General features: G+C 46.1%; 1 protein-coding gene across 1 annotated transcript; it reads left to right on the forward strand.

Moving 5' to 3' along the window:
- The first annotated feature begins 1,605 nt into the window (after nt 1-1,605).
- Nucleotides 1,606-14,779, forward strand: CGRRF1 (cell growth regulator with ring finger domain 1). The gene is made up of 6 exons (XM_079958602.1): nt 1,606-1,834; nt 5,777-5,916; nt 7,323-7,500; nt 9,631-9,778; nt 11,333-11,440; nt 13,573-14,779. The coding sequence occupies exons 1-6, from the start codon at nt 1,731-1,733 to the stop codon at nt 13,864-13,866; spliced, it is 972 nt and encodes a 323-aa protein (XP_079814728.1). The 5' UTR covers nt 1,606-1,730; the 3' UTR covers nt 13,867-14,779.
- Nucleotides 14,780-25,449: the final 10,670 nt, after the last annotated feature.

Here is a 25,449-nt window from a genome sequence, read left to right on the forward strand (position 1 = left end):
CCGCTTAACAACTGATCGCTAAAAGCCGCTAAGCCGCTAATAGCGCTAATCCGCTAAGCTGTCAATGGGCTTGCTTCGCAAGACGAAAAAACCGCTATACGAAGAGCCTCACGGAATGGATTAATTTCGTCTTGCGAGGCACCACTGTACTGGAAGAAGCAAAGCAACTCAGTACATAACAATCGCCCATGTCAAAGCAATGATTCTTCAACATCAACTTCGTTGGACTGGTCATGTTGTGCGGTTGCCTGATGATCATCTTCTAAAGCAACTACTCTATTCCAAACTTAAAAATAGAAAGCGTAATGCTGGTGGTCAACAAAAGAGGTTTAAAGACTCTCTCAAGGCAAATCTGAAAAAATGTAGTATAAACACTGACAACTGGGAAACACTCGCCTGTGAGGGCTCCAGTTGGAGAACAAGGGCTTTGAAGACACTCAAACTCAGGACTCAAGGGAAAAAAGGACTAAGAGGAAGGTACACCTGGCAAACGCTACCCAGAAACCTATGTCCCCACTGTGGAAGGACGTGTGGATCCAGAATTGGCCTCCACAGTCACTTACAGACTCACATTTAAAACTGTGTTTATGGAAGACAATCTTACTCGGCTACAAGTGATCGCCAAAGAAGAAACAGCAGCTAATAACAATAATTACCATTATATTTACATCAGTCCTCTTTCCTTGACGCACACACATATGCATATACCCTCCCCCCCCCAAATATCAGTTGATAGTACTGATCAGGTTAGAGGCTGGTGCTGGTAATTCCAAGGTTGCAGGTTCGATCCCCACATGGGACAGCTGCATATTCCTGAATGGCAGAGGGTTGAACTGGATGACGCTCAATTCTCCTGAATAATGCCATGGCCTATGGCTAGTGCAATAAAAAGTTTAATTGGTCTAATTGGATGGTGCTCAGGGTCCCTTCCAACTCTTCAATTCTATGCTTCTATGCTTCTTTCTTTCTCTCCCTCTCTCTCATACCCAGGACTCAGCTCGACTGCTAAAGAAAAAGCGATTTACGTATATGACTTATATATGCAATATAACATTGTGCCAACAACTATCTGACTTTTAGAAGACATCTGAAGGCAGCCCTGTTTAGGGAAGCTTTTAATGTTTAATAGACTATTGTATTTTAATATTCTGTTGAAAGCCGCCCAGAGTGGCTGGGGAAACCCAGCCAGATGGGCGGGGTATAAATAAATAAATAAATAACAACAACAACAACAACAATAATAATTTATTATTTATACCCCGCCCACTCTGGGCGGCTCCCAATCGAGTGTTTAAAACAATACATCATTAAATATTAAAATTAATTATTATTATTATTATTATTATTGCCACCAGATGGCGACGTGGAGTCCCGGGTTTTTCTCTACCTCTTTTCCCTGTTCAAATTGACAGCGCCTTAAAGGGAAACGCTTCTTCACACACATTCCACCCGCGCTATGCATTTCAAGCGCTATAGGATGCCCCGGCTTCCCCCCCTTGGAATTCTGGGAGCTGTAGTTTGTGAAGGGGCTGAGGCTCCGCCCCTCACGTACCGCGCAGCGTTGGACGGACGAGCGGAGAAGGAAGGGCAAAGAGGAAAGGAAGGAAGGGCAGCTGCGGAGGCTTCGTTGGCCCCTGGCGGGCATGCGCGGGGTTCGTTCGCGCAGGCGCCGTGGGCCAACAACAAAGAGGTGCTGAGGCGGCGGCGGCGGCGGCGCCTCTTTCTCCCCGATGGCTGCCGCGTTCCTGGTCGCGCTGTACGAATACTCGCCCCTCTTCTACATCTCCGTCGTCTTCATCTGCTTCCTGGTTACCAGCGGCCTGGTCATGGGCTGGTCAGTGGGGAGCGGGGGGGGGGTCAGAGGTCACGGGGGGAGGGGGGAGCAAGGAGGAGGGGGGTCCAGGGAGGGGAGGGGGCTGGGCTGAGGGGGGGGGAGAGAAATCCAGTGAATGAAGGCGGGTAAGCGGGAGCTGGGGAGCTGGGGAGCTGGGGAGGGAGGCAGGCATATTATTATTATTAATTATTATTAATAATTAATAATAATTATTATTAATTATTATTAATTATTATTATTATAATAATAATTATAATTATTATAATTATTATAATAATTATTATAATTATAATCATCATTATTATTAATTATTAATATTAATTATTAATTATTAATTATTAATAATAATTATTAAATAATAATAATAATAATAATAATAATAATAATATAACTACCTGACATTCAGAAGACATCTGAATATCACAGGGAAGTTTTTAATCTGTGATATTTTAGTGTATTTTTGGTTTTTATGGATGCCGCCCAGAGTGGCTGGGGAAACCCAGCCAGATGGGCGGGGTACAAATAATAAATTATTATTATTATTATTATTATTATTATTATTATTATTATTAATTTCTCTCCTCCCAGACAGAGACGCAAGGCAGCTTTCACAAATTGAAAACAAACACAGATCAAATGGGGAAAGCCATAAAACGTATAGAAAGATAGTCGTTGTTGTTGTTGTTGTTTAGTCGTTTAGTCGTGTCCGACTCTTCGTGACCCCATGGACCAGAGAACACCAGGCACTTCTGTCTTCCACTGCACCCCGCAGCTTGGTCACACTCATGCTGGTAACCTCGAAAACACTGTCCAACCATCTCGTCCTCTGTCGCCCCCTTCTCCTTGTGCCCTCCATCTTTCCCAAGATCAGGGTCTTTTCCAGGGAGTCTTCTCTTCTCATGAGGTGGCCAAAGTACTGGAGCTTCAAGATCTGTCCTTCCAGTGAGCACTCAGGGCTGGTTTCCTTCAGAATGGAGAGTTTTGATCTCTTGCACTCCATGGGACTCTCAAGAGTCTCCTCCAGCACCAGAATTCAAAAGCATCAATTCTTCGGCGATCAGCCTTCTTTATGGTCCAGCTCTCACTTCCATACATCACTACTGGGAAAACCATAGCTTTAACTATACGGACCTTTGTTGGCAAGGTGATGTCTCTACTTCTCAAGATGCTGTCTAGGCCTGTCATTGCCCTTCTCCCAAGAAGCAGGCGTCTTTTAATTTCGTGGCTGCTGTCACCATCTGCAGTGATCATGGAGCCCAAGAAAGTAAAATCTCTCACTGCCTCCATTTCTTCCCCTTCTATTTGCCAGGAGGTGATGGGACCAGTAGCCATGATCTTCGTTTTTTTGATGTTGAGCTTCAGACCATATTTTGCACTCTCCTCTTTCACCCTCAATAAAAGGTTCTTTAATTCCTCCTCACTTTCTGCCATCAAGGTTGTGTCATCTGCATATCTGAGGTTGTTGATATTTCTTCCGGCAATCTTAATTCCGGCTAGGGATTCATCCAGCCCAGCCTTTCGCATGATGAATTCTGCATATAAGTTAAATAAGCAGGGAGACAAAATGCAGCCTTGTCGTACTCCTTTCCCAATTTTGAACCAGTCAGTTGTTCCATATCCAGTTCTAACTGTAGCTTCTTGTCCCACATAGAGATTTCTCAGGAGACAGATGAGGTGATCAGGCACTCCCATTTCTTTAAGAACTTGCCATAGTTTGCCATGGTCGACACAGTCAAAGGCTTTTGCATAGTCAATGAAGCAGAAGTAAATGTCTTTCTGGAACTGATGGGCGGGGTACAAATAATAAATTATTATTATTATTATTATTATTATTATATTATTATTATTAATTTCTCTCCTCCCAGACAGAGACGCAAGGCGGCTTTCACAAATTGAAAACAAACACAGATCAAATGGGGAAAGCCATAAAACGTATGGAAAGATAGTCGTTAGAGACGTAATAAAGCTCTAAGGAGGTGAGGGGGTGCTACATCTGGGAAAGTGGGGGGGGGAGGATGCTGCAATAATAATAATAACAACAATAATAATATTTATTCTTTATACCCTGCCCATCTGTCTGGGTTTCCCCAGACTTCCCCAGACTGGGTGGCTTCCAACAAAAGATTAAAAACACATTAAACCATCAGTCATTAAAAACTTTGCTATACAGCGCTGCCTTCAGATGTCTTCTAAATGTCAGGTAGCTGTTTATCTCTTTGACATCTGCTGGGAGGGTGTTCCACATGGCGGGTGCCACCACCAAGAAGGCCCTCTGCCTGGTTCCCTGTAACTTGGCTTCTCGTTTTGAGGGAACCACCAGAAGGCCTTCAGGACTGGACCTCAGTGTCTGGGCTGGATGATGGGGGTGAAGATGCTCCTTCAAGTATACAATCATTATTATTATTATTTTTCTCTCAGACAGAGACTCAAGGCAGCTTTCACAAATTGAAAAAAAAACACTGATAAAATGGGGAAAGCCATAAAACATGTAGAAAGATAGTTGTTAGAAACATAATAAAGCTCTAAGGGGGTAGGGGAAAGTGGGGAGAGGATTCTAGATTGTGGTAGCAGAAATTATTATTATTATTATTATTATTATTATTATTATTATTTATTGTTCTGATACCTCCCTTTAGCTGAGGATCACAGGGTGATTTACAATATAAAAACACAAAAAGACATATTTATACCCGGACTTTCCCCATGACAGGCAGCTTAGAAGTAAAAGTAAGAACAACTGAAAACATGAGAGGGGAAACAATGATTTAAAAGCAATTTCAAAACGATGCAATATATCTACACACTGACACAAATATATATCTATGAAAGCCATACATTTAGTGCAGATGGAGGGACATACTATAACATTTAACATGAGCCCCACCTGAAGTGTCCAGGGACCTTGACCCTAGCCCACAATATGCTATGCCAGTCAAACTTAACTTGTGAGTAGGATAATTTTGAGACCCACATAGCTGTCTGCAGGGTTGGGTGAGGAAGAGCCCTCTAAATGGGTGTTAGGGGAGTAGAGTTTAGGAGGGATAGGAGCTGCTCAAAGCAAGGAGGCTGGGGGTACCGGTAAGTGGAAGGGATGTGCGCAGAACATGGAGGTGCACAAATATTATTTTTTTCATTGCTGGGGCTGAGTGGATTGCATTTTTAACAGGAGGGAGCAAGTGGTAACTCAGCCCTGTGGTAAAATCCACATGCAGAGGGTCCATTTCATCGAGGAGCAAATACAACAGGGGTTGAAGATTGAGTTATTTTGTTTTAAGATAGGAGTATAGCATCTAGATCAAGGGAAGTAATAGTGCCACTGTATTCTGCTCTGGTTGGACCTCACCTGGAGTACTGTGTCCAGTTCTGGGCACCACAGTTCAAGAAGGACACTGACAAACTGGAACGTGTCCAGAGGAGGGCAACCAAAATGGTCAAAGGCCTGGAAACGATGCCTTATGAGGAACGGCTAAGGGAGCTGGGCATGTTTAGCCTGGAGAAGAGGAGGTTAAGGGGTGATATGATAGCCATGTTCAAATATATAAAAGGATGTCACATAGAGGAGGGAGAAAGGTTGTTTTCTGCTGCTCCGGAGAAGCGGACACGGAGCAATGGATCCAAACTACAAGAAAGAAGATTCCACCTAAACATTAGGAAGAACTTCCTGACAGTAAGAGCTGTTCAACAGTGGAATTTGCTGCCAAGGAGTGTGGTGGAGTCTCCTTCTTTGGAGGTCTTTAAGTAGAGGCTTGACAACCATATGTCAGGAGTGCTCTGATGGTGTTTCCTGCTTGGCAGGGGGTTGGACTCGATGGCCCTTGTGGTCTCTTCCAACTCTATGATTCTATGATTCTAAGACAGTTGTTGCCTTTTGGCTGTACCTTCACCAGATTTGACTGCTGTTAATATTAAGCGTTTCTGTTGATTTCATTTCGTGCTACTTAGGTTTGGGTGGGACGTTCCCGTGATTCTGAGAAATTCAGACGAAGCTGAATCGACTGTGAAAGTGTCCCAGAAACAGATGCGGCAAGTGAAAAACCCATTCAGCTTGGAAATAAAAAACCTGGAAACGGCTTCAGTTGCAAGTCAGTAGATTGTGTGTTTTGGTTGCTGTTCAAATTCTCTCCCCCCTCCCCCTTCCCTGCTATGCCAAGCGCTGGCTATCAATTTACCCGTAGCAACTATCCCTGTTAGACCCTTTTAACAGAAATGAGCTGACCCAGTTTAAGCTGGCCCCTGCAAAGAGATTATAGCTTCCTTGATCTGCTTGACTATATTTATTTCTTCTAGCATATGGTCATGCAGAGGACATACGATGTGTACTGTAAACTGGCATCCTTGCTAATGTAGGTTTTACACTGTCAGTATGAACGTGGCAGCATGAAAACGCCACTAATCTCATGGATACCTGTGCTCTGTGCCAGAGGGATGACAGGATGCAAACACATTAACAGGGAAACATAGGAGCAGCCCTGCTGGATCAGAACAAAGGCCCATTTACTCCAGCGTCCTATTCTCACAGTGACCAGCCAGGGTCTGAGTGTCACAGCTGTGCAGAGGAGCTTCCCTAGTGAATTGTTAGATAGCTGCCACCAAGTGACAATAGCAACGCATTTTGGGCTTGATCGTTCTTCTCCAGGAGACAAACAATCTAAATGTGCTTCGAACTTAGTCTCGCTCAAAGAAGTTGCATGTTTTCTGAAGTTAAAAAGGTAAAGGTACCCCTGACCATTAGGTCCAGTTGCGAACGACTCTGGGGTTGCGCGCTTATCTCGCTTTACTTGCCGGGGGAGCCGGCGTTTGTCTGCAGCTTTCCAGGTTATGTGGCCAGCATGACTAAACCGCTTCTGGCGAACCAGAGCAGCGCACGGAAACACCGTTTACCCTCCCACTGGAGCAGTACCTATTTATCTACTTACACTTTGACGTGCTTTCGAACTGCTAGGTGGGCAGAAGCTAGGACCGAACAACGGGAGCTCATCCTGTTGCGGGGATTCGAACCGCTGACCTAGGCGCTGTTGTTTAGATCACAGCGCCACCCGCGTCCCTCTTTATGACGTTCGTTTCTACGAAATAAGATTTTGGGTGCTCCTCACACATGGAAGTTTTCTCTGGTGGCCTCACCAAGTCACTGGCATCCAAATGGCGGACAGTTTATTTCCCCCATCTAATCTGGATTTACTGTTTACGGGGGAAATCCAGTAAAAAATTTTTTAAAAAATTAATCCATTGGCGATGACTTGTATGTTACATTTCAAAAACCTGGTGGCAAATTCATCTGTTGTCTGGAAAAGCCCTTTCATCGCCTGAAGAAGAGCTGTCAAGCATGAAAGATTTAGGGACTTGGTGATTTTCATCAAAAACGATGCTTTCCCTGCTACATAGTTACAGTATTTGGAATTGACATAATGGGTTTCCCCGCAACCTTTGGACCTTTCAGTTTTCAAACCTCCTCTTTGTGACTCCATGTTCTTTTCTTTCTCCCCATGAGATGGCATAACGCTGGTGCCTGATTGCCTGGAAGACTGCCTCCTTACGTGCTACTGGGGCTGCAGCGTGCAGAAGATCCACGAAGCTCTGCAGAAACATGCTTACTGCTTTCGAATAAAAACTCCACAGGCCTTTGAGGATGCAGTGTATGACGAGTACCTCTACCGCCAGCAGTATTGGTATCCTTTGATCAGAGTTGCGTATCTTTGGCTTTGTAGAGTTTCAGAATCTTGGAACAGCTCTGCTTCTAAGCAAATCATCTCAAGCAGGTTTCTAGCCCCAATGGATCTAGCAAAAAGTTGAGAAAGCCAGGAGAGGAGATTCCAGAGAATGGGTATCTAGTGCCCTTACTGCCCATCAGTCTTCCTTGTACTTAGGTAAAAAAGGTAAAGGTACCCCTGCCCGTACGGGCCAGTCTTGACAGACTCTGGGGTTGTGCGCCCATCTCACTTAAGAGGCCAGGGGCCAGCGCTGTCCGGAGACACTTCCGGGTCACGTGGCCAGCGTGACATCGCTGCTCTGGCCAGAGCCAGAGCCAGAGCTGCACACGGAAACGCCGTTTACCTTCCCACTGGTAAGCGGTCCCTATTTATCTACTTGCACCCGGAGGTGCTTTCGAACTGCTAGGTTGGCAGGCGCTGGGACCGAGCAGCGGGAGCGCACCCCGCCGCAGGGATTCGAACCGCCGACCTTTCGATCGGCAAGTCCTAGGCGCTGAGGCTTTAACCCACAGCGCCACCTGCGTCCTTGTACTTAGTCTATTTAAAATCAACAGCCTCATTATTTAGAATATAAACCTCATTATTGAAAGGTTTTGAGGTTTGTTTCTCCTTTCACCTCTTTACAGAGCGAGGACAAGAGTGAGCTGCAGTTTGGAAGTCTTCCTTTTTGCTGCACAAAGAAATGAATGTGTAAATTGGAGAATTAACTTGAACGCAGAATACCTTTTGGCTCTAGGTACTTAATTCTTTGGAAGCTGTCTGCCGTAGCTCTCTTTCCTCTTAACTCGCTGCTTGGCTGCCACTAAACAGCTGATCAGCAGAAGATAAAACAGCCTCTTCGGCCATTTGCTCTGCTCCAACATGCACTGCATCACTATCATGGAAAGCCAGTGGGCATGCTTAACCATTGCATTCTCTTGGTTTGCTTTGGGGAAGATACATAGCTCAGTGGTAGAGGGTCTGCTTTGCATGCAAAAAGGCCCAGGTTCAATCCATGCCATATCCAGCTGCCAATCATTGTCAACAGTACAGGACTAGATGGACCAATGGTTTGGTTCGATGCAAGACAGCTTCCTTTGTAGCAGTTGCACAATCAAAGGAGCAGGAAATCGATAACTCCCCAGTCTTTTGTCAGCCCTTGGATGCTGATGATTGTCTGCCATAACAAATGTGGTCTAAACCACTGAGCCTCTTGGGCTTGCCGATCAGAAGGTGCGATGGAGTGAGCTCTCGTTGCTCTTTCCTAGCTCCTGCCAACCTAGCAGTTCGAAAGCATACCAGTGCAAGTAGATAAATAGGTACTGCTGCAGCGGGAAGGTAAACGGCGTTTCCGTGTGCTCTGGTTTCCGTCATGGTGTCCCGTTGTGCCAGAAGCGGTTTAGTCCTGCTGGCCACATGACCTGGAAAGCTGTCTGTGGACAAACGCTGGCTCCCTCGACCTGAAAGCGAGATGAGCGCCACAACCCTGTAGTCGCCTTTGACTGGACTTAACCGTCCCGGGGCTCTTTACCTTTACCTTTGCCTTTGCCATAACAAATATAAATTCTAGTCCATAGTAACTTAGATCTTGCACTAAGAAAAGGCAAATTGTGATTGGGCCCAATTTTGTAAATAAAGCAGATTTGCCTGCATTTGCTAATCTTCCATAATTTGTTCTTGGTTTTTGCATAATTTATTCTCTCCATGCTAACCACAGGGAGTGGCAGTCATGCAGAGCACTGAGGCCACCTCCCCGTGGCTACTGGAAATCTTAAAAAGTGTGGCGGGGGGTCCCAAACCCTTGAGATTAATCAGGTATAGTCTGATCCCTACTCTCCATGCAGCAAGTTTCTCTGAAGCCAGTGAGACTTTGAAATATACATGTGTAGGATTGCCCTGACAGAGGCCGAACTTTGTAACGAATGCTAAATTCCGTACTTGTAACAGATGGAACGCAACACAGTTCGTCTGTGCCGGGTAAAGCCAAGTTTGATGCTAGATACATGAGTGCATCTTGAGCCCCAGCCTGTGCGCCCCGTCCAAGAACATCTGTGGCACAAACATTGCATTTTTCTTTATTTGTGGTTCTGTTCCCTGACACAAACAAAGCATCAAGACATCTGACAAAGCGGGAAAGCACTGCCAGGTACCCAAAGAGACACAAATCATTGACTTTGGCCCTGTGCCCAGATCTCGGTACCCGCTAGTTGCACTGCTGACGCTGGAGGATGAAGGCAACAGAGAAATATATGACATTGTAGGTAACCTCTTTCTTGAGAAAAGGAACTGGGACAGGAGTTTGCTTTGAATTGTCTGTGAAAAATTGCCGTCAAACAGAGTTGGCAGGGGACTTACTTTTTGTCATAGCTATTGGTGTGTGCTAATATTATTCCTTCTTTAAAATGACATCTCATCCTGGATCCTTGGATTAGATAAGGGAAAAAATAGTTATTAGAGAGCTTGCCACATCCCACAGATTGAGAAGCCAGGTCTGTTTTAGTCTGCTGGAAATAGTCACAGAGTTCATTACCCATCACTTCACATGCATAAGTTTTACCTGGGTGGACCTGAAATTTGGGTAGGCGATTAATGAAGTTGAACTGGTTTACTTAATTGGCCTTAGTATAAGGCAGAATTACTACCATCAGGGATTTCACTAGACTCAGAGTAGGAAACCTGATGACTGCAATGATTTCTATATGAAGAAATAAAATGAAGGTTGCATAGTTCACTTTTAAAAGCATCCACTCTGAGGTGCTTTAAAAACAAAACAAACCTTTAGATACAGTTGTATTCTATTTGGAACGATTTTATAATCGTAATGATTTTATTCATTACTGTAACTATCGTATATCATCGTAACCATTTCTGGGACTTTATGTTAAAATCTTACTGGTGGTTAATAAATCTTTTGAGATTTATCAGTAGCCCATAAAAACAGGCAACCTAAACAAAGACCTATAGCAGCAAATAAAATCAATAATTAAGAGTACTGTGTCCAGTTCTGGGCACCACAGTTCAAGAAGGACACTGACAAACTGGAACGTGTCCAGAGGAGGGCAACCAAAATGGTCAAAGGCCTGGAAACGGCTAAGGGAGCTGGGCATGTTTAGCCTGGAGAAGAGGAGGTTAAGGGGTGATATGATAGCCATGTTCAAATATATAAAAGGATGTCACATAGAGGAGGGAGAAAGGTTGTTTTCTGCTGCTCCAGAGAAGCGGACACGGAGCAATGGATCCAAACTACAAGAAAGAAGATTCCACCTAAACATTAGGAAGAAGTTCCTGACAGTAAGAGCTGTTTGACAGTGGAATTTGCTGCCAAGGAGTGTGGTGGAGTCTCCTTCTTTGGAGGTCTTTAAGCAGAGGCTTGACAACCATATGTCAGGAGTGCTCTGATGGTGTTTCCTGCTTGGCAGGGGGTTGGACTCGATGGCCCTTGTGGTCTCTTCCAACTCTATGATTCTATGATTCTAAGACCAGCCATTAAAATTGAGGAAGGAATTTTGCCCCTTCGCTTAAAATGTTGTAATATGAAAGACCGCGTATAAATTTCAATGCTCTGTTTCCGTGTAATATATTAGTAAAAATCGATGGCTGTGTGGCAGGATGAATATTGGAATCTGAACCCAAAGTGATCAAGGCAATTCTAAACAAGATATGGGTATTAGCTCCTTGGAAATGACGATTAAGGACTGTTCGATTATTTCATCGCCTACAATGCCTTGTTTTTAAGTTCTTCGCAGTCGGGTTGGATGTTGTTTGAACAATAAGCAGCATAGAATTCAAATGTTTTCTTTTCTTTTCATAGATTTCTATGGTATCTATAATTCACATTACTGATGACAGTTACAGGCTTTCCTGTCGAATCCTGTATCAGTATCTCCTCATGGCCCAGGGTCAATTTCATGATCTAAAGGTAAGCTTTGGGATTTGTGGTTTGTTTTACATCTCAAAAGTGGCTGGAAATAACTGCCTCGGTTTGCATCAGGCCAGTTGCCCATCCTGTCCAATATTAACAATATTGAGTAGCAGCAACTCTCCAGAGACTTAGGCAGATCATTTCCTAGGACTGATAACACCGTTGTTCTAACTTGGAGATGCTTGGGCTTGGGTGTAGAGCAGGGTGCCCCTGGGTCACTGATCTGTGCATTTTCCTCTAGTTTACTTCTGCAACCCAGAAATGCCAATTCCGCAACTGTAGAGTGATCAAAACGCATTTTTGCAAATGCAGTTGGTTGCAACCCAGGTATGCAGCAGAATGAGATGAGATCATGGACTGTAGGTGACTCGTCACATTTTTGAATTCTCCCCCTTTGTAAAACACTACCTGCAAGTAAAAAAAATATAAAATAACCATAATAATTTTATTATTTATACCTCGCCCATCTGGCTGGGTTTCCTCAGCCACTCCGGGAAGCTTCCAGTAAAACAGAAAATCACAATAAAACCTCGAACGTTAAAAACTTCCCGATACAGGACTTGCCTTCAGTTGTCTTCTGAAAATTGTGTAGTTCTCTGTCTCCTTGACATCTGATGGGAAGCTGTTTTATTATTAATAAAATAAAATTATAATCTCATTAAGAAGATTTTACCCTTGGTCTCCCTTGCTTCCTGTTTGTAGTTTTCCACTTGCACGATCCTTTCTGCATAGGGGAACACCTAAAAAATAGTATTGCCGAAATGCAATCTGAAGTGGTGCAGGCTGTTTCTATTACCTAATCCTACTGTGCATGGAGGCCAAGTTACATTTCTCTTGCTAGAAACCCGGGAAAATTTGGGAAATGTTATACACATGCATGATGCAGTATTTTAAAGCACAATTTTGTAAGCAGTGTGAACTAAATCCTCTTCTGGGACCTCTCTAGGTTACGGGCCCTGAAGCTTAAGTTTCATAGCAGAGTCTCCCCATGGCATATTTTGAAAATGCCCATGGGCTGCAAAACATGGAAGACCTGGTGTCAGGCATGGAGAGTCCTCCCCTCCCTTCGGTAACTTCACAGATAAGAATTAACGAGCAGCTGATAGATTAATAGTCCTTTTATTACAGCGTCATGTTGCCAGCACAAGCACAGAGCTCTCCGCAAGGAGGGCAGTTGGCTAGTCTAATCCTCCTTCCGACTTCCGCAGAATTTTAGGTGCCAGTAGGAAGTTCCTCCCTCCCTCTGACTCCTTTGCTCTCAGATACGTTCAGACCTCCGAGTCCGTGGTGTGGGGGGATCCCCCACGCTCAAGGGACGTCTCAACTAGCTGCTCCCTCCCTTCTGGTTCTGTTGTCATTATCTCATAACTGGGTAACTCCTTCCTAAGCTGCTCAGCTTCTGTCTCTCTGCTTCTGATCACGCTGTGGATGGGGGGGGGGCGACTATTCCCCTTCCAGCTCTCCATCAGAGAGAAGCTGGTCTGCCATAGAATACATTCCCCAGTCCTTGTCTTCAGACCACTCCTGACTCCTGGGCACTGAAACACCCTCTGTGTTTGTGTGCATGCTTTCAGTATTCTTAACATATTGTGCCATGGGTAGGCAAACAGAGGTCCAGGGGCCGGATCCGGCCCAATCGCCTTCTCAATCCGGCCCACGGACGGTCTGGGAATCAGCATGTTTTTACATGAGTGGAATGTGTCCTTTTATTTAAAATGCATCTCTGGGTTATTTGTGGGACATAGGAATTCCTTCATCCCCCCCCCCCCCAATATATATATATATAGTCTGGCCTCCCACAAGGTCTGAGGGACAGTGAACCGGCCCCCTGCTGAAAAAGTTTGCTGACCACCTTGGGTGAAGAACTTAATTCGTTCTGGAGGTCGGTTCTTAAACTGAAACTGTTCTTAACCTGAAGCACCACTTTAGTTAATGGGGCCTCCTGCTGCTGCACAATTTCTGTTCTCATCCTGAAACAAAGTTCTTAAGCCGAGGTACTATTTCTGGGTTAGTGGAGTCTGTAACCTGAAGCGTATGTAACCTGAAGCATCTGTAACCCGAGGTACCACTGTATTATACCTAAACGTTTATCTCTTTTCTCCCTGCCTCTTCATGTTCCCAACCCCTAGCAACTTTTCATGTCTGCCAACAGCAACGCCTCATCTCTAAGCAGCCCTCCCTCGGGTGACAGGTCAGAGGACCGCGTCCTCCTGGAGAAAGCCGGGCTGGCTGAGGACGAGGCGGACCTGCCAGATGAAAACAGCAAGGACTGCATCGTCTGCCAGAACAGGGCTGTCAACTGGGTGCTCCTCCCTTGCCGGCACACCTGCCTGTGCGACGAATGCGTGAAATATTTCAAGCAGTGCCCAATGTGCCGGCAGTTTGTTGGGGAGTCCTTTCCCCTGTGCGGCCGAAAGGAGTGAAGAACTGGGGGGGGGGGGGAGGACAGAGCGGTGTGTACTTTTATCCAGGCAGGGAGAGAGAGGAGAATTTCATGTGAAGAGTTGACAAGATGAGTTTGGACCTTCTGGAATAGTACCGAAGACCTTCCCTTCCACTTGAACTTTGGTGGCTGGTTGCCTGGCCAGCTCTAAAGCAAGGCTGGCACCTTCCCTTCGCAGTGAATTTGATTTGGAAGCAACGGTGATGCTAAGGCTTGGGTTGCGCTGCTGCCTCTGCCTCCCGCAACGGTGCAAACAGTGTAATGCCTGTGCGCGTTACAGGCAGAAACAGTGCTTTGAACTCTGCATAAAGGATATCTCTTTGTATGTGTGCATAAATTTATTGGGTATTTTCATGGAACTTTTCACCGAGAAGTTTCTCTCGACAGACTGATGTGGAGAAAGAGGAAATAGCCCCTGGGAACAATTAATTTGTATTTATGTTCTTGTGTGTGTTTTTAAAAGTGTTGTCAGCCTGGTTTTCTACTTGATACTAATGCTGCTCTTTTCAGTTGCAGCAAGTGGGGGGGGGGACGGGACAGAAGCAAAGAAATAAAATATAGAAAGAGTTTTCCTTGCAACTCTTCAGTAGGTCCACATATATTTTGTGTACCGTATCTCCATGCGTCTGGCGTAAGCTGGGCAGTCAAGACTCGGGAGTCACTGGCAGGAATTGCAAAATGCTTGGGAGCATGCAAGACTTCATGTGCTGAGATTTGTTAATTCATGCGTAGTGCCAAATGTGAACGAAAAGTCTCCAGAGGGCAGTAATGACACAAAGGTGACATTGGTTGAAGATGGGATCCCGTTTTTGTTTGTTTTTGAGCACAGATTAGGTTGCCTGGACAACTGCAGATCAGATCCGCTTTAAAGATTAAAGATGTTATGGAGTTCCTGTCCAATATGATTATTGTTTCCCAAGTCACAGTCCCTGCATAGGTCTTAAAAAGTCTCATAGGTCTTAAAAGGGCTGCATTCCCTCGTTGGCCATATTCTTGGTACCACATACTGGGGGTAGGGGCAGTGGCACAATGCCAGTATGTGCAGAGCCCCATGGATGTGACTCCAGCCTTTGTATATAGTGGGTTGCAGTCTAACCATGAAGAAGATGGCAGTTTCCACCATGTGTCCCCTTTCCATCTTCCTTGCAAGCGTCATTTTTGCAGTTTGGCTGCCCACCATTTTTTATGTTGCATTTCAAAATGCTGTGAGCTGCCCTGGGACCTTAGTCCCAAAGGCTAAACAGGGGCGCATTTAGTTCCCATGCTTGCAGTTCTTCACCTCTGTTTTCAAGTAATAAAATCAGTACCCTAGAAAACATCCTTTAGCCATACTGCCAGATCCCTTATGACTTAAAACGATGTGCTTCCGGGGTTTTTTTGTAACCTTCAGTCCAGGGCTGCTAGCTCTACACTTTATCCAAGACTTCTATTTCTACTTTAAGCCATGCTGTTGTGGGCATCCGTCTGCCCACATACTAAGAACCAGTATGGTGTAGTGGTTAAGAGCGGTAGTCTCGTAATCTGGTGAACCGGGTTCGCTTCCCCGTTCCTCCACATGCAGCTGCTGGGTGACCTTGGGCCAGTCACACTTCTCTGAAGTCTCTCAGCCCCACTCACCTCACAGAGTGTTTGTTGTGGGGGAGGAAGGGAAAGGAGAATGTTAGCCGCTTTGAGACTCCTTAAAGGGAGTGAAAGGCGGGATATCAAATCCAAACTCTTCTTCTTCTGCCTCGAGAGACGGTGGAATGTATCTCTGGGAGTGAAGTCAAACAGCTGTGGTAGCACTGAAGTGACCCCCTTGGGGCACAAGCCTGGGCAGTGGGTCTGGAAGTCCTGGGATGCCCAGACAACGAGATGCCCCTCCTGGCCTTGCTGAAGTGGTCCAAAGGAAAGCAGAGCAAGACGTTTGGCACCAGCTTGGCATCAGGAGTTGGCCTTCTGGCGGTTCCCTCACTGTGAGATGTGAGGTTACAGGGAACCAGGCAGAGGGCCTTCTCGGTGGTGGCACCCACCCTGTGGAATGCCCTCCCATCAGATGTTAAGGAGATAAACAACTATCTTCTAAAAGACATCTGAAGGCAGCCCTGTTTAGGGACGTTTTTAATGTTTAATGCTGTATTGTGTTTTTAACATTCGGTTGGGAGCCGCCCAGAGTGGCTGGGGAAACCCAGCCAGATGGGCAGGGTATAAATAATAAAATTTTATTTTTATTTATTTGCATTGTGCCACTGCCCACCTCCCCAGTATGTGGTAGCTGGAAGATTGCCCACGAGGAAATCTGGCAGAAAATGCTCTCCACACCTGCTTTAAAGACAAAAGCAGAGACTGAATTGGGAGATAATCACCATATTGGACAGGAACTGCGTAAGACTGCAAGGCGTGCAAATCTGCTATTATGATTCTTCAGTGAGGCAGAAATCATCATCATCATCATTGTGTGTGTGTGTGTTTGACTTGTAGTTCCTTGCCCCTGGTAGAATGCCCACATGTCGGGTGTCACCAGCTGCTGGTACAGCCCTATCCGTCTGCTGTTTCAGCAGCCTTTTGGGGCTGCACCTGAGCTGTCGACGTCTAGGCTCAGGAAACGGCTCCTTGCTTGCAACATGGCATGAGAGAGTGAGCTGCAGCTCCTCCAACAGATGGCTCCCGTCATGTTGGCAAGGCAAGGTTTCATGTTTGCATAATTAGTCGCATGTCATATTGAAAGGGAAGGCCTGTTTGCATGCAAGAGACCTTCGCATGGTTCTTGGAGTTAAGAGGCAAACTTGTTTGGGGGAGACGCAGCCTCTTTCTAGTTGCTCTTGAAACAAATGTCGACAGGGCTAAGAATAATAATTATTATTATTTATTCATTCATTCCCCGCCCATCTGGCTGGGTTTCCCCAGCCACTCTGGGCGGCTTCCAACAAAAGATTAAAAATACATTAAAACATCAGACATTAAAAACTTCCCTAAACATAGCTGCTTTCAGGAAATAAGGTGGCAAGAAGTTGTCAGTCACGCTCCCATCATGGAGGTTTATATGATAGGCTTCCAATAATAATAATAATAAATAATATTTTTTCTTTATATCCCGCCCTTCCCAGCCGAAGCAGGGCTCAGGGCGGCTAACAACAATAAAATAGTACAACATTCTAAAATCAGTTCATTATAAAATTAATTCAACTCAAATTGATGGCAACCATTAGGCTAGAGTTCTGTGAAGATTGCCAAAGGAAGGAGTCAGGCTGTGCCCTGACCAAAGGCCTGGTGGAACAGTTCTGTCTTGCAGGCCCTGCAGAAAGATGTCAAGTCCCGCAGGACCCTAGTCTCTTGTGACAGAGCGCTCCACCAGATTGGAGCCACAGCCGAAAAAGCCCTGGCTCTAGTTGAGGCCAGCCTAACCCCTCTGTGGCCTGGGACCTTCAGGATGTTCCAGTGACACTTTGCCGTCCCCTCGGAATAAGACAGCACTTGGGGACATGGCTCAGTAGCAGAGCACATGCTTTCCAGGTGCAGTATACTGTCGCATCTCCAGTTAAAAGGGTGAAGCAGAAGACTTCTGCAAGAATGCCTAGATAGCTACTGCCAGCACCTCTCAGGTGGGCGCCATTGCCATTCTAAGAGAAGGAGGCATACACAGGGGAGTTCTTTTTCTGGGATATGCCACCAAAGCTCGCTTCTTGTGGTTTAGTCATGTCTGACTCTTCATGACCCCCTGACCAGAGCATGCCAGGCACTCCTGTCTTCCACTGCCTCCCACAGTTTGGTCAAACTCATGCTGTAGCTTCGAGAACACTGTCCCACTATCTCGTCCTCTATCATCCACTTCTCCTTATGCCCTCCATCTTTCCCAACATCAGGGTCTTTTCCAGGGAGTCTTCTCATGTGGTGGCCAATGTCTTGGAGCCTCAGCTTCAGGATCTGTCCTTCCACTGAGCACTCAGGGCTGATTTTCTTCAGAATAGATAGGTTGGATCTTCTTGCAGTCCATGGGACTCTCAAGAGTCTCCTCCAGACCAGAATTCAAAAGCATCCATTCTCCAGCAATCAGTCTTCTTTATGGTCCAGTTCCCACTTTCATACATCACTACTGGGAAAACCATAGCTTTAACTATACGGACGGCAAGTTGATGTCTCTGCTTTTTAAGATACTGTCTAGGTTTGTCATTGCTTTTCTCCCAAGAAACCTTGGGACATGTAACATTTTTCTCAGGCACCATGGATGGAATCTTTCAAGGAGTTGGAGATGGCGTTTAATAAGTGGTCCATGTTTCACAAGCTTACAGTAAGGTTGGTAGTAAAATAGCTTGGTAAACAAGCATTTTTGTTTCCCTGCAAATCTCATGGGCCTCAAACACTCAGCACTTCAATCGGAAGAAAGCTGCACTCACAGAGCTCAGGCAATGCTGGATTTCAGCATCAATGTCGCCCATTGTGGCAAGATAAATGCCCAGGTAGGAGAAGTGATCAACACTTTCCAATGCTACTCCATTGAGCTGAATTTTTGTAAGCTTCTGCAAAGATATTTAGGGTGGTTTGGAGGTCATCCTCTGAGTGTGCACACACTACGTTGTCATCAGCATATTGAAGCTCTATGATAGAATTTACAGTAACCTTACTCTTTGCTTTCAACCTACACTGATTAAAGAGCTTTCCATTTGTTCGATATATGATTTCTACTCCGGTGGGGAGCTTCCCATCAACAAAGTGTAGGATCATGGCAATGAAAATAATAGAGTTGGGGTGATAACACGTCCCTGTTTAACACCTGATCCCGGTGTGAATGGTTCACTTTGAGAGCCATGGTTTTCTGTGATTGTTGCTGTCATATTATCATGGAGGAGCCGAAGGATGTTCACAAATGGATCTGGGCAGCCGATTTTCAGAAGGACAGTCCACAGGGCAGTGTGATTTACAGTGTCGAAGGCCTTAGTCAGGTCAGCAACTGGCAATGGGGACAGGACCGTGAAATTGGTCCAGTTACCTCATTACTCTCTCCAGGATTTCAGACTAGGGATATCCCAGCCCTATCAGGGGATATCGGAGATGGAAACATTTGCTCTACCACTGAGCCAGTTGCCATCTCAGTAAGAGCTGTTTGACAGTGGAATTTGCTGCCAAGGAGTGTGGTGGAGTCTCCTTCTTTGGAGGTCTTTAAGCAGAGGCTTGACAACCATATGTCAGGAGTGCTCTGATGGTGTTTCCTGCTTGGCAGGGGGTTGGACTCGATGGCCCTTGTGGTCTCTTCCAACTCTATGATTCTATGATCTCATTCCACAACCTGTATTTTGCAAGGGCCAAGAGTGCCAGACAAGGACAAGAGGGATCCAGGTCCAAGAAACCAGAAGCCTTCCTATTGGGTATTGCAGGTAGAGAAATACATAAGCAAGTTAAAACATTGTTTTTGTATGCAACAACTGCAGCAAGAATATTATTGGCCCAATAATGGAAACAGGAAGAGATCCCAACAAAAGAAGAGTGGCGGATGAAGTTAATGGATTATGCCAAGTCGGCGAAACTAACTGGGAAAATTTGGAACCAGCGGGACCAGACCTTTTTGAAAGACTGGAATGAATTTACGTTGTATTTGAGAGACAACTGTAAACAATTGGCATCGTTAGTAGGGCTACAAGAAGCTTTTTAAGGTTAGAAATATCAGTTAATATCAATATGGTGTTTAAATGTTGTATTTAAGATTTGTATTTAAGGGTAATAATAATAATAATAATAACAACAACAACAAAATGCTATATCAGAGCATAATTAGGAAAACCATTAGTTGAGTCGGAGGGAAGTCTTAGGCCAAGATGTCTTTGTATATTATATGTAAGATGGATGTTTTGTCAAAAAAATATTTATAAAATATCAGGTCCCAACTTGGCCATAGAATTTGGCAGCCTAAGGTATCCTGCAGGAATTCTCAAATACGGCACTGTGATTCTGATAGCTGCCCACTAGATGGCACTTTCCTCTTAGGAGAGCGGCCATAGTTTCAAATGTGCACGTTTTCCCCCCGAACAGTGCTCATCTACTGCTGCACTTGACATCTGCAACCAAAAGGGCACAAAGTTTCAAAAGAGCTCGATCTGTCTGCTTCGCCTTGTGAGGTTCCTCTAGGCTTTTCCCCGCCTTGCAGCCACCTCCCAATTTAAGACAACCCCATTTAGTTGCTGGCATCCGCCTGTCTTGGGAGACGATGGAGGGTGAAGCCTTTAGGGGTGAAGTCGAACTGTTGGAGAGTTACAGCACCTGCTGTGGCTGTAGAAACCAGTGTGGGAGAGACATGCTTTGTTGCAGCTTGGGCAGATGAAGGCGTCCTGTTGTTAGCCGCTCTGAGCCTGGCTTTGGCCGGGGAGGGCAGGATACAAATAAAAAAACATTATTATTGTTGTTGTTGTTGGTCTGCGAGTGGGCCTGCTGCTTGGGAATCCTGCCATCTTCCATTCTGTGGACACAACCAATCCAGATATTGCTGAGACAGAAGTGCGAACTCACTGGGAATGTGGGCTTCGAAGAGCACATCTTTTGAGACTCTCCCGCCATGTGATACCCCAAATCGTCCTGACGCAGAACATATGGAAGGCCTTGAGGCGTCGCTCCTGGCAGCTGTGAGTTGGCCACGACTCACTTCCATTAAAAAAATCCTTCCAGTAGCACTTTAGATACCAACTAAGTTAGTTATGGGACACGGGTGGCAATGGGACACGGGTGGCGCTGTGGGTTTAACGACAGAGCCTAGGACTTGCTGATCAGAAGGTCAGCGGTTCGAATCCCCGCAATGGGGTGAGCTCTCATTGCTCGGTCCCTGCTCCTGCCAACCTAGCAGTTCGAAAGCACATCAAAGTGCAAGTAGATAAATAGGTACCACTTCGGTGGGAAGGTAAACTGCGTTTCCGTGTGCTGCTCTGGTTCGCCAGAAGCGGCTTAGTCATGCTGGCCACATGACCCGGAAGCTGTACGCCAGCTCTCTTGGCCAATAAAGCGAGATGAGCGCCGCAACCCCAGAGTCAGCCACGACTGGACCTAATGGGCAGGGGTCCCTTTACCTTTACTAAGTTAGTTATTGGTACGAGCTTTCGTGTGCATGGTATCTGAAGAAGTGTGCATGCACACGAAAGCTCATGCCAATAACAAACTTAGTTGGTCTCTAAGGTGCTAGTGGCGCTGTGAGGGACGCAGGTGGCGCTGTGGGGACGCAGGTGGCGCTGTGGGACGCAGGTGGCGCTGTGGGTTAAAGCCTCAGCGCCTAGGACTTGCCGATTGAAAGGTCGGCGGTTCGAATCCCTGCGGCGGGGTGCGCTCCCGCTGCTCGGTCCCAGCGCCTGCCAACCTAGCAGTTTGAAAGCACCTCCGGGTGCAAGTAGATAAATAGGGACCGCTTACCAGCGGGAAGGTAAACGGCGTTTCCGTGTGCGGCTCTGGCTCGCCAGAGCAGCGATGTCACGCTGGCCACGTGACCCGGAAGTGTCTCCGGACAGCGCTGGCCCCTGGCCTCTTAAGTGAGATGGGCGCACAACCCCAGAGTCTGTCAAGACTGGCCCGTACGGGCAGGGGTACCTTTACCTTTACCTTTAAGGTGCTAGTGGAAGGATTTTTTATTTTGTTTCGACTATGACAGACCAACACGGCTACCTACCTGTCACTTCCATAAAGCAGCGTTCTCAATGTGCAATCCTGGTAGACCTTCATCTTGGTATTGGACATTGGAACTGAGCATGCAGGATGCCTGCTTTTGAAGAATCAGCTTTGCTGCAACTGCTACAATCAGGTCACACTTAACAGCAGCTCTCATTCAAGGAACTGAAGGCTGCATAGAGATGCAAACCATTGGTCCATCTGGCTCAGCGCTGTCTGCACTGACTGGCAGGAGCTCTCCAGGGTTTCTGGCAAAGGGAGACATTCCCAGCTCTCCCTGGAAATTCTGTGAATTGAACCTGGGGCCTTCAGCATGCAAAGCAAGGAGGATAAGGTTAGCTTGCCTACTGGTCTGGACCTTTTAAAGTGAAAATATGATCCACTGATTACGAGTTAGATGAATCCAACTCTACAGTTTTGGGAACTGAGAAAAACAAAATGTCCACCTAATCAATGGAGTCATGGAATCACAGAATCATAGAGTCGGAAAGGACCCAGGGGTCATCTAGTTCAACCCCTGCAATGCGGGAAACTCAGCTCAAGCATCCATGGCAGATGGCCATCCAACCTCTGCTTGAAAACCTCCAAGGAAGGAGAATCCACCAGCTCCTGGGGGAGACAATTCCACTGTCAAACAGGTCTTGCTGTCAGAAAGTTCTTCCTGGTATTTAGTCGGAGTCTCCTTTCTTGTAACTTGAGGCCATTGTTTTGGGTCTGACCCTCCAGAGCAGGAGAAAACAAGCTTTCTCCATCTTCCATGTGAGAGCCCTTGAGATGTTTGAAGATGGCTCTCATATCTCATTTCAGTCTCCTCTTTTCCACGCTAAACATACCCAGCTCCTTCAAGCACTCCTCATAAGGCTTGGTTTCCAGACCCTTGATCATCTTGGTCCAGTATACCTGAAGGAGCATCTCCACCCCCATCTTTCCACCAGGACACTGAGGTCCAGCTCCGAGGGCCTTCTGGTGGTTACCTCACTGCGAGAAGCCAAGTTACAGGGAACCAGGCAGAGGGCCTTTTCGGTAATGGCGCCCGCCCTGTGGAACGCCCTCCCACCAGATGTCAAAGAGAACAACAACTACCAAACTTTTAGAAGACATCTGAAGGCAGCCCTGTTTAGGGAAGCTTTTAATGTTTAATAGGTTGCTGTATTTTAGTGTTTTGTTGGAAGCCGTCCAGTGGCTGGGGGGACCCAGCCAGATGGGCGGGGTATAAATAATAAATTATTATTATTATTATTGGTCGCCCTTGTCTGCACACCTTCCATCTTGTCAACATCCTTCTTAAATTGTGGTGCCCAGAACTGGACACAGTATTCTAGGTGCGGTCTGACCAAGGCAGAATAGAGTGGGACTGTTGCTACTGCTTTGGTTCGGTTATATAAAACAATGGGCACCATAAAGGAAGTAAGTGGGGAGTGGGAAATAATAGAAGATCAAATATTGGGTTAAATAGAAGTTTCTTAATCCTACTTGTAGAATAGATTGTGTTTTAAAGAAAGGCATTCTGTATTCATGGGGGAGGGGGTAATTGATGTATATATTTAAATTGTAATCCATATCACTTTTGTAATACGGTTTGGAATGAAAGATAAAAAGTAGAAAGGCTACTTGTTAACAATGGCTCAGTCGGTAGAGCATGAGACTCTTAATCTCAGGGCTGTGGGTTTGAGCCGCACGTTGGGCAAAAAGATTCCTGCCTTGCAGGGGTTGGACTAGATGACCGTCAGGTCCCTTCCAACTCTACTATTCTCGCAATGTAGGAATCACAGATAAATAATCCCTGGTAAACGGGCATAGAAGCTCTGCTTAGAAATCTCCAAGGAAGGAGAGTCCATCAGCTTCCAAGGGAGTCCGTTCCTCTGTGGGGTTTTTTGTTTTGTTTTAATTGAATTCTGATTGTATAGTTTTTCTTATTATTATTAAATATTTTCTTGTTTTATAGAAGTATGTGTAATGTCTCTCGTATTTTTTCCATGTAACATTTTTACAAATCAGTTTCATTTGTTGAGACGTTGGGGGGTCGGGGGGGGGAGTTGGGGGGGGGGTCGGGTGGCGATGTTTCTATTTTGCTTAATGTATGTAGAGTTTGGCATCAGCGTCACTTGTGCAGGTTCTCTGCTGTTCACTTGTGTTCCTTTGGTGGTGAGAGAGGTTGGGGTTGGCCTAAGGTGTGGCTGTTCATTTGTGGCTGGCTGTGGTGATCTTTGTTTTCGTGTGTGAGTGGGGTGGGTGGGTGTTTTGGATCAGGTTAGCCATATTGATTTGTATGCTGTTGGTGGATTATTGTCGTTGTCTTGTTGGGCTGTGTATGTGATAAAAGGGAGCCATACCAGGGCGAAGGCATCTTCTTCTATTTGTCCCCGTGTCAGTTTCAGTTTATTGGTTAAATTTTCTAGTAAGGCTGTTTACCATAGTTGTTGTTGTTGTTTAGTCGTTTAGTCGTGTCCGACTCTTCGTGACCCCCTGGACCAGAGAACGCCAGGCACTCCTGTCCTCCACTGCCCCCCGCATCTTGGTCAGACTCATGCTGGTAACCTCGAAAACACTATCCAACCATCTCGTCCTCTGTCGCCCCCTTCTCCTTGTGCCCTCCATCTTTCCCAACATCAGGGTCTTCTCCAGGGAGTCTTCTCTTCTCATGAGGTGGCCAAAGTACTGGAGCCTCAGCTTCAGGATCTGTCCTTCCAGTGAGCACTCAGGGCTGATTTCCTTCAGAATGGAGAGGTTTGATCTTCTTGCAGTCCATGGGACTCTCAAGAGTCTCCTCCAGCACCATAATTCAAAAGCATCAATTCTTCGGCGATCAGCCTTCTTTATGGTCCAGCTCTCACTTCCATACATCACTACTGTTTACCATAGTATTTGCTACCATTGGTCCATGCTTACTCCTGACAGGTCTCTCCAGTGTCTGGCTATGGTGTTTCTGGCTGCTGAGAGTAGGTGGGTTATGAGTTCTTTGTGGTGTAAATGGGCCTTGTTGTCTTGGAAGAAGTCCATTCCACTGCTGAATAATAATAATAATAATAAAAATAAATTTTATTTATATCCCGCCCTCCCCAGCCGAAGCCGGGCTCAGGGCGGCTAACAACAATAAAACAGATGTCAAGTCCCGCAGGGCCCTAGTCTCTAGTGACAGAGTGTTCCACCAGATCGGAACCACAGCCGAAAAAGCCCTGGCTCTAGTTGAGGCCAGCCTAACGTCTCTGTGGCCTGGGACCTTCAAGATGTTTTTATTTGAAGACCGTAAGTTTCTCTGTGGGGCATACCAGGAGAGGCGGTCCCGTAAGTACGAGGGTCCTAGGCCGTATAGGGCTTTAAAGGTTAAAACCAGCACCTTAAACCTGATCCTGTACTCCACCGGGAGCCAGTGCAGCTGGTATAGCACCGGGTGAATGTGATCTCGCAGTGAAGACCCCGTAAGGAGTCTCGCCACAGCATTCTGCACCCGCTGGAGTTTCTGGGTCAGTCTCAAGGGCAGCCCCACGTAGAGCGAGTTACAATAATCCAGTCTGGAGGTGACCGTCGCATGGATCACAGTGGCTAGGTCAGGGCGAGAGAGGTAAGGAGTCAACTGCTTAGCTTGGCGGAGATGAAAAAATGCTGCCTTTGTTATAGCTGCAATCTGCGCCTCCATGGAAAGGGAGGTGTTGAAGATTACACCCAAACTCTTAACGGACGGTGCTGGCACTAATTGCACCCCCGCAAGAGATGGGAGTTGCCCCCCCAATCCCATATCGTCCCGTCCCAGCCACAGGACCTCTGTCTTCGAAGGATTTAGCTTCAACCAGCTCTTACTGTCAGAAAGGTCTTCCTGGTGTTTGGTCAGAATCTCATTTCTTGTCATTTGAATCCATTGCAAATACGGATTTAGAGGGGCATGAGCTGTTTGGTCGCACTGGGCACAGAGCCTCAGGGGCACTATGATGCAGAATGGAAGGCGAGA

Source organism: Podarcis cretensis, assembly GCF_951804945.1.
Source record: "Podarcis cretensis genome assembly, chromosome: 1".
Lineage (NCBI taxonomy): Eukaryota > Metazoa > Chordata > Lepidosauria > Squamata > Lacertidae > Podarcis > Podarcis cretensis.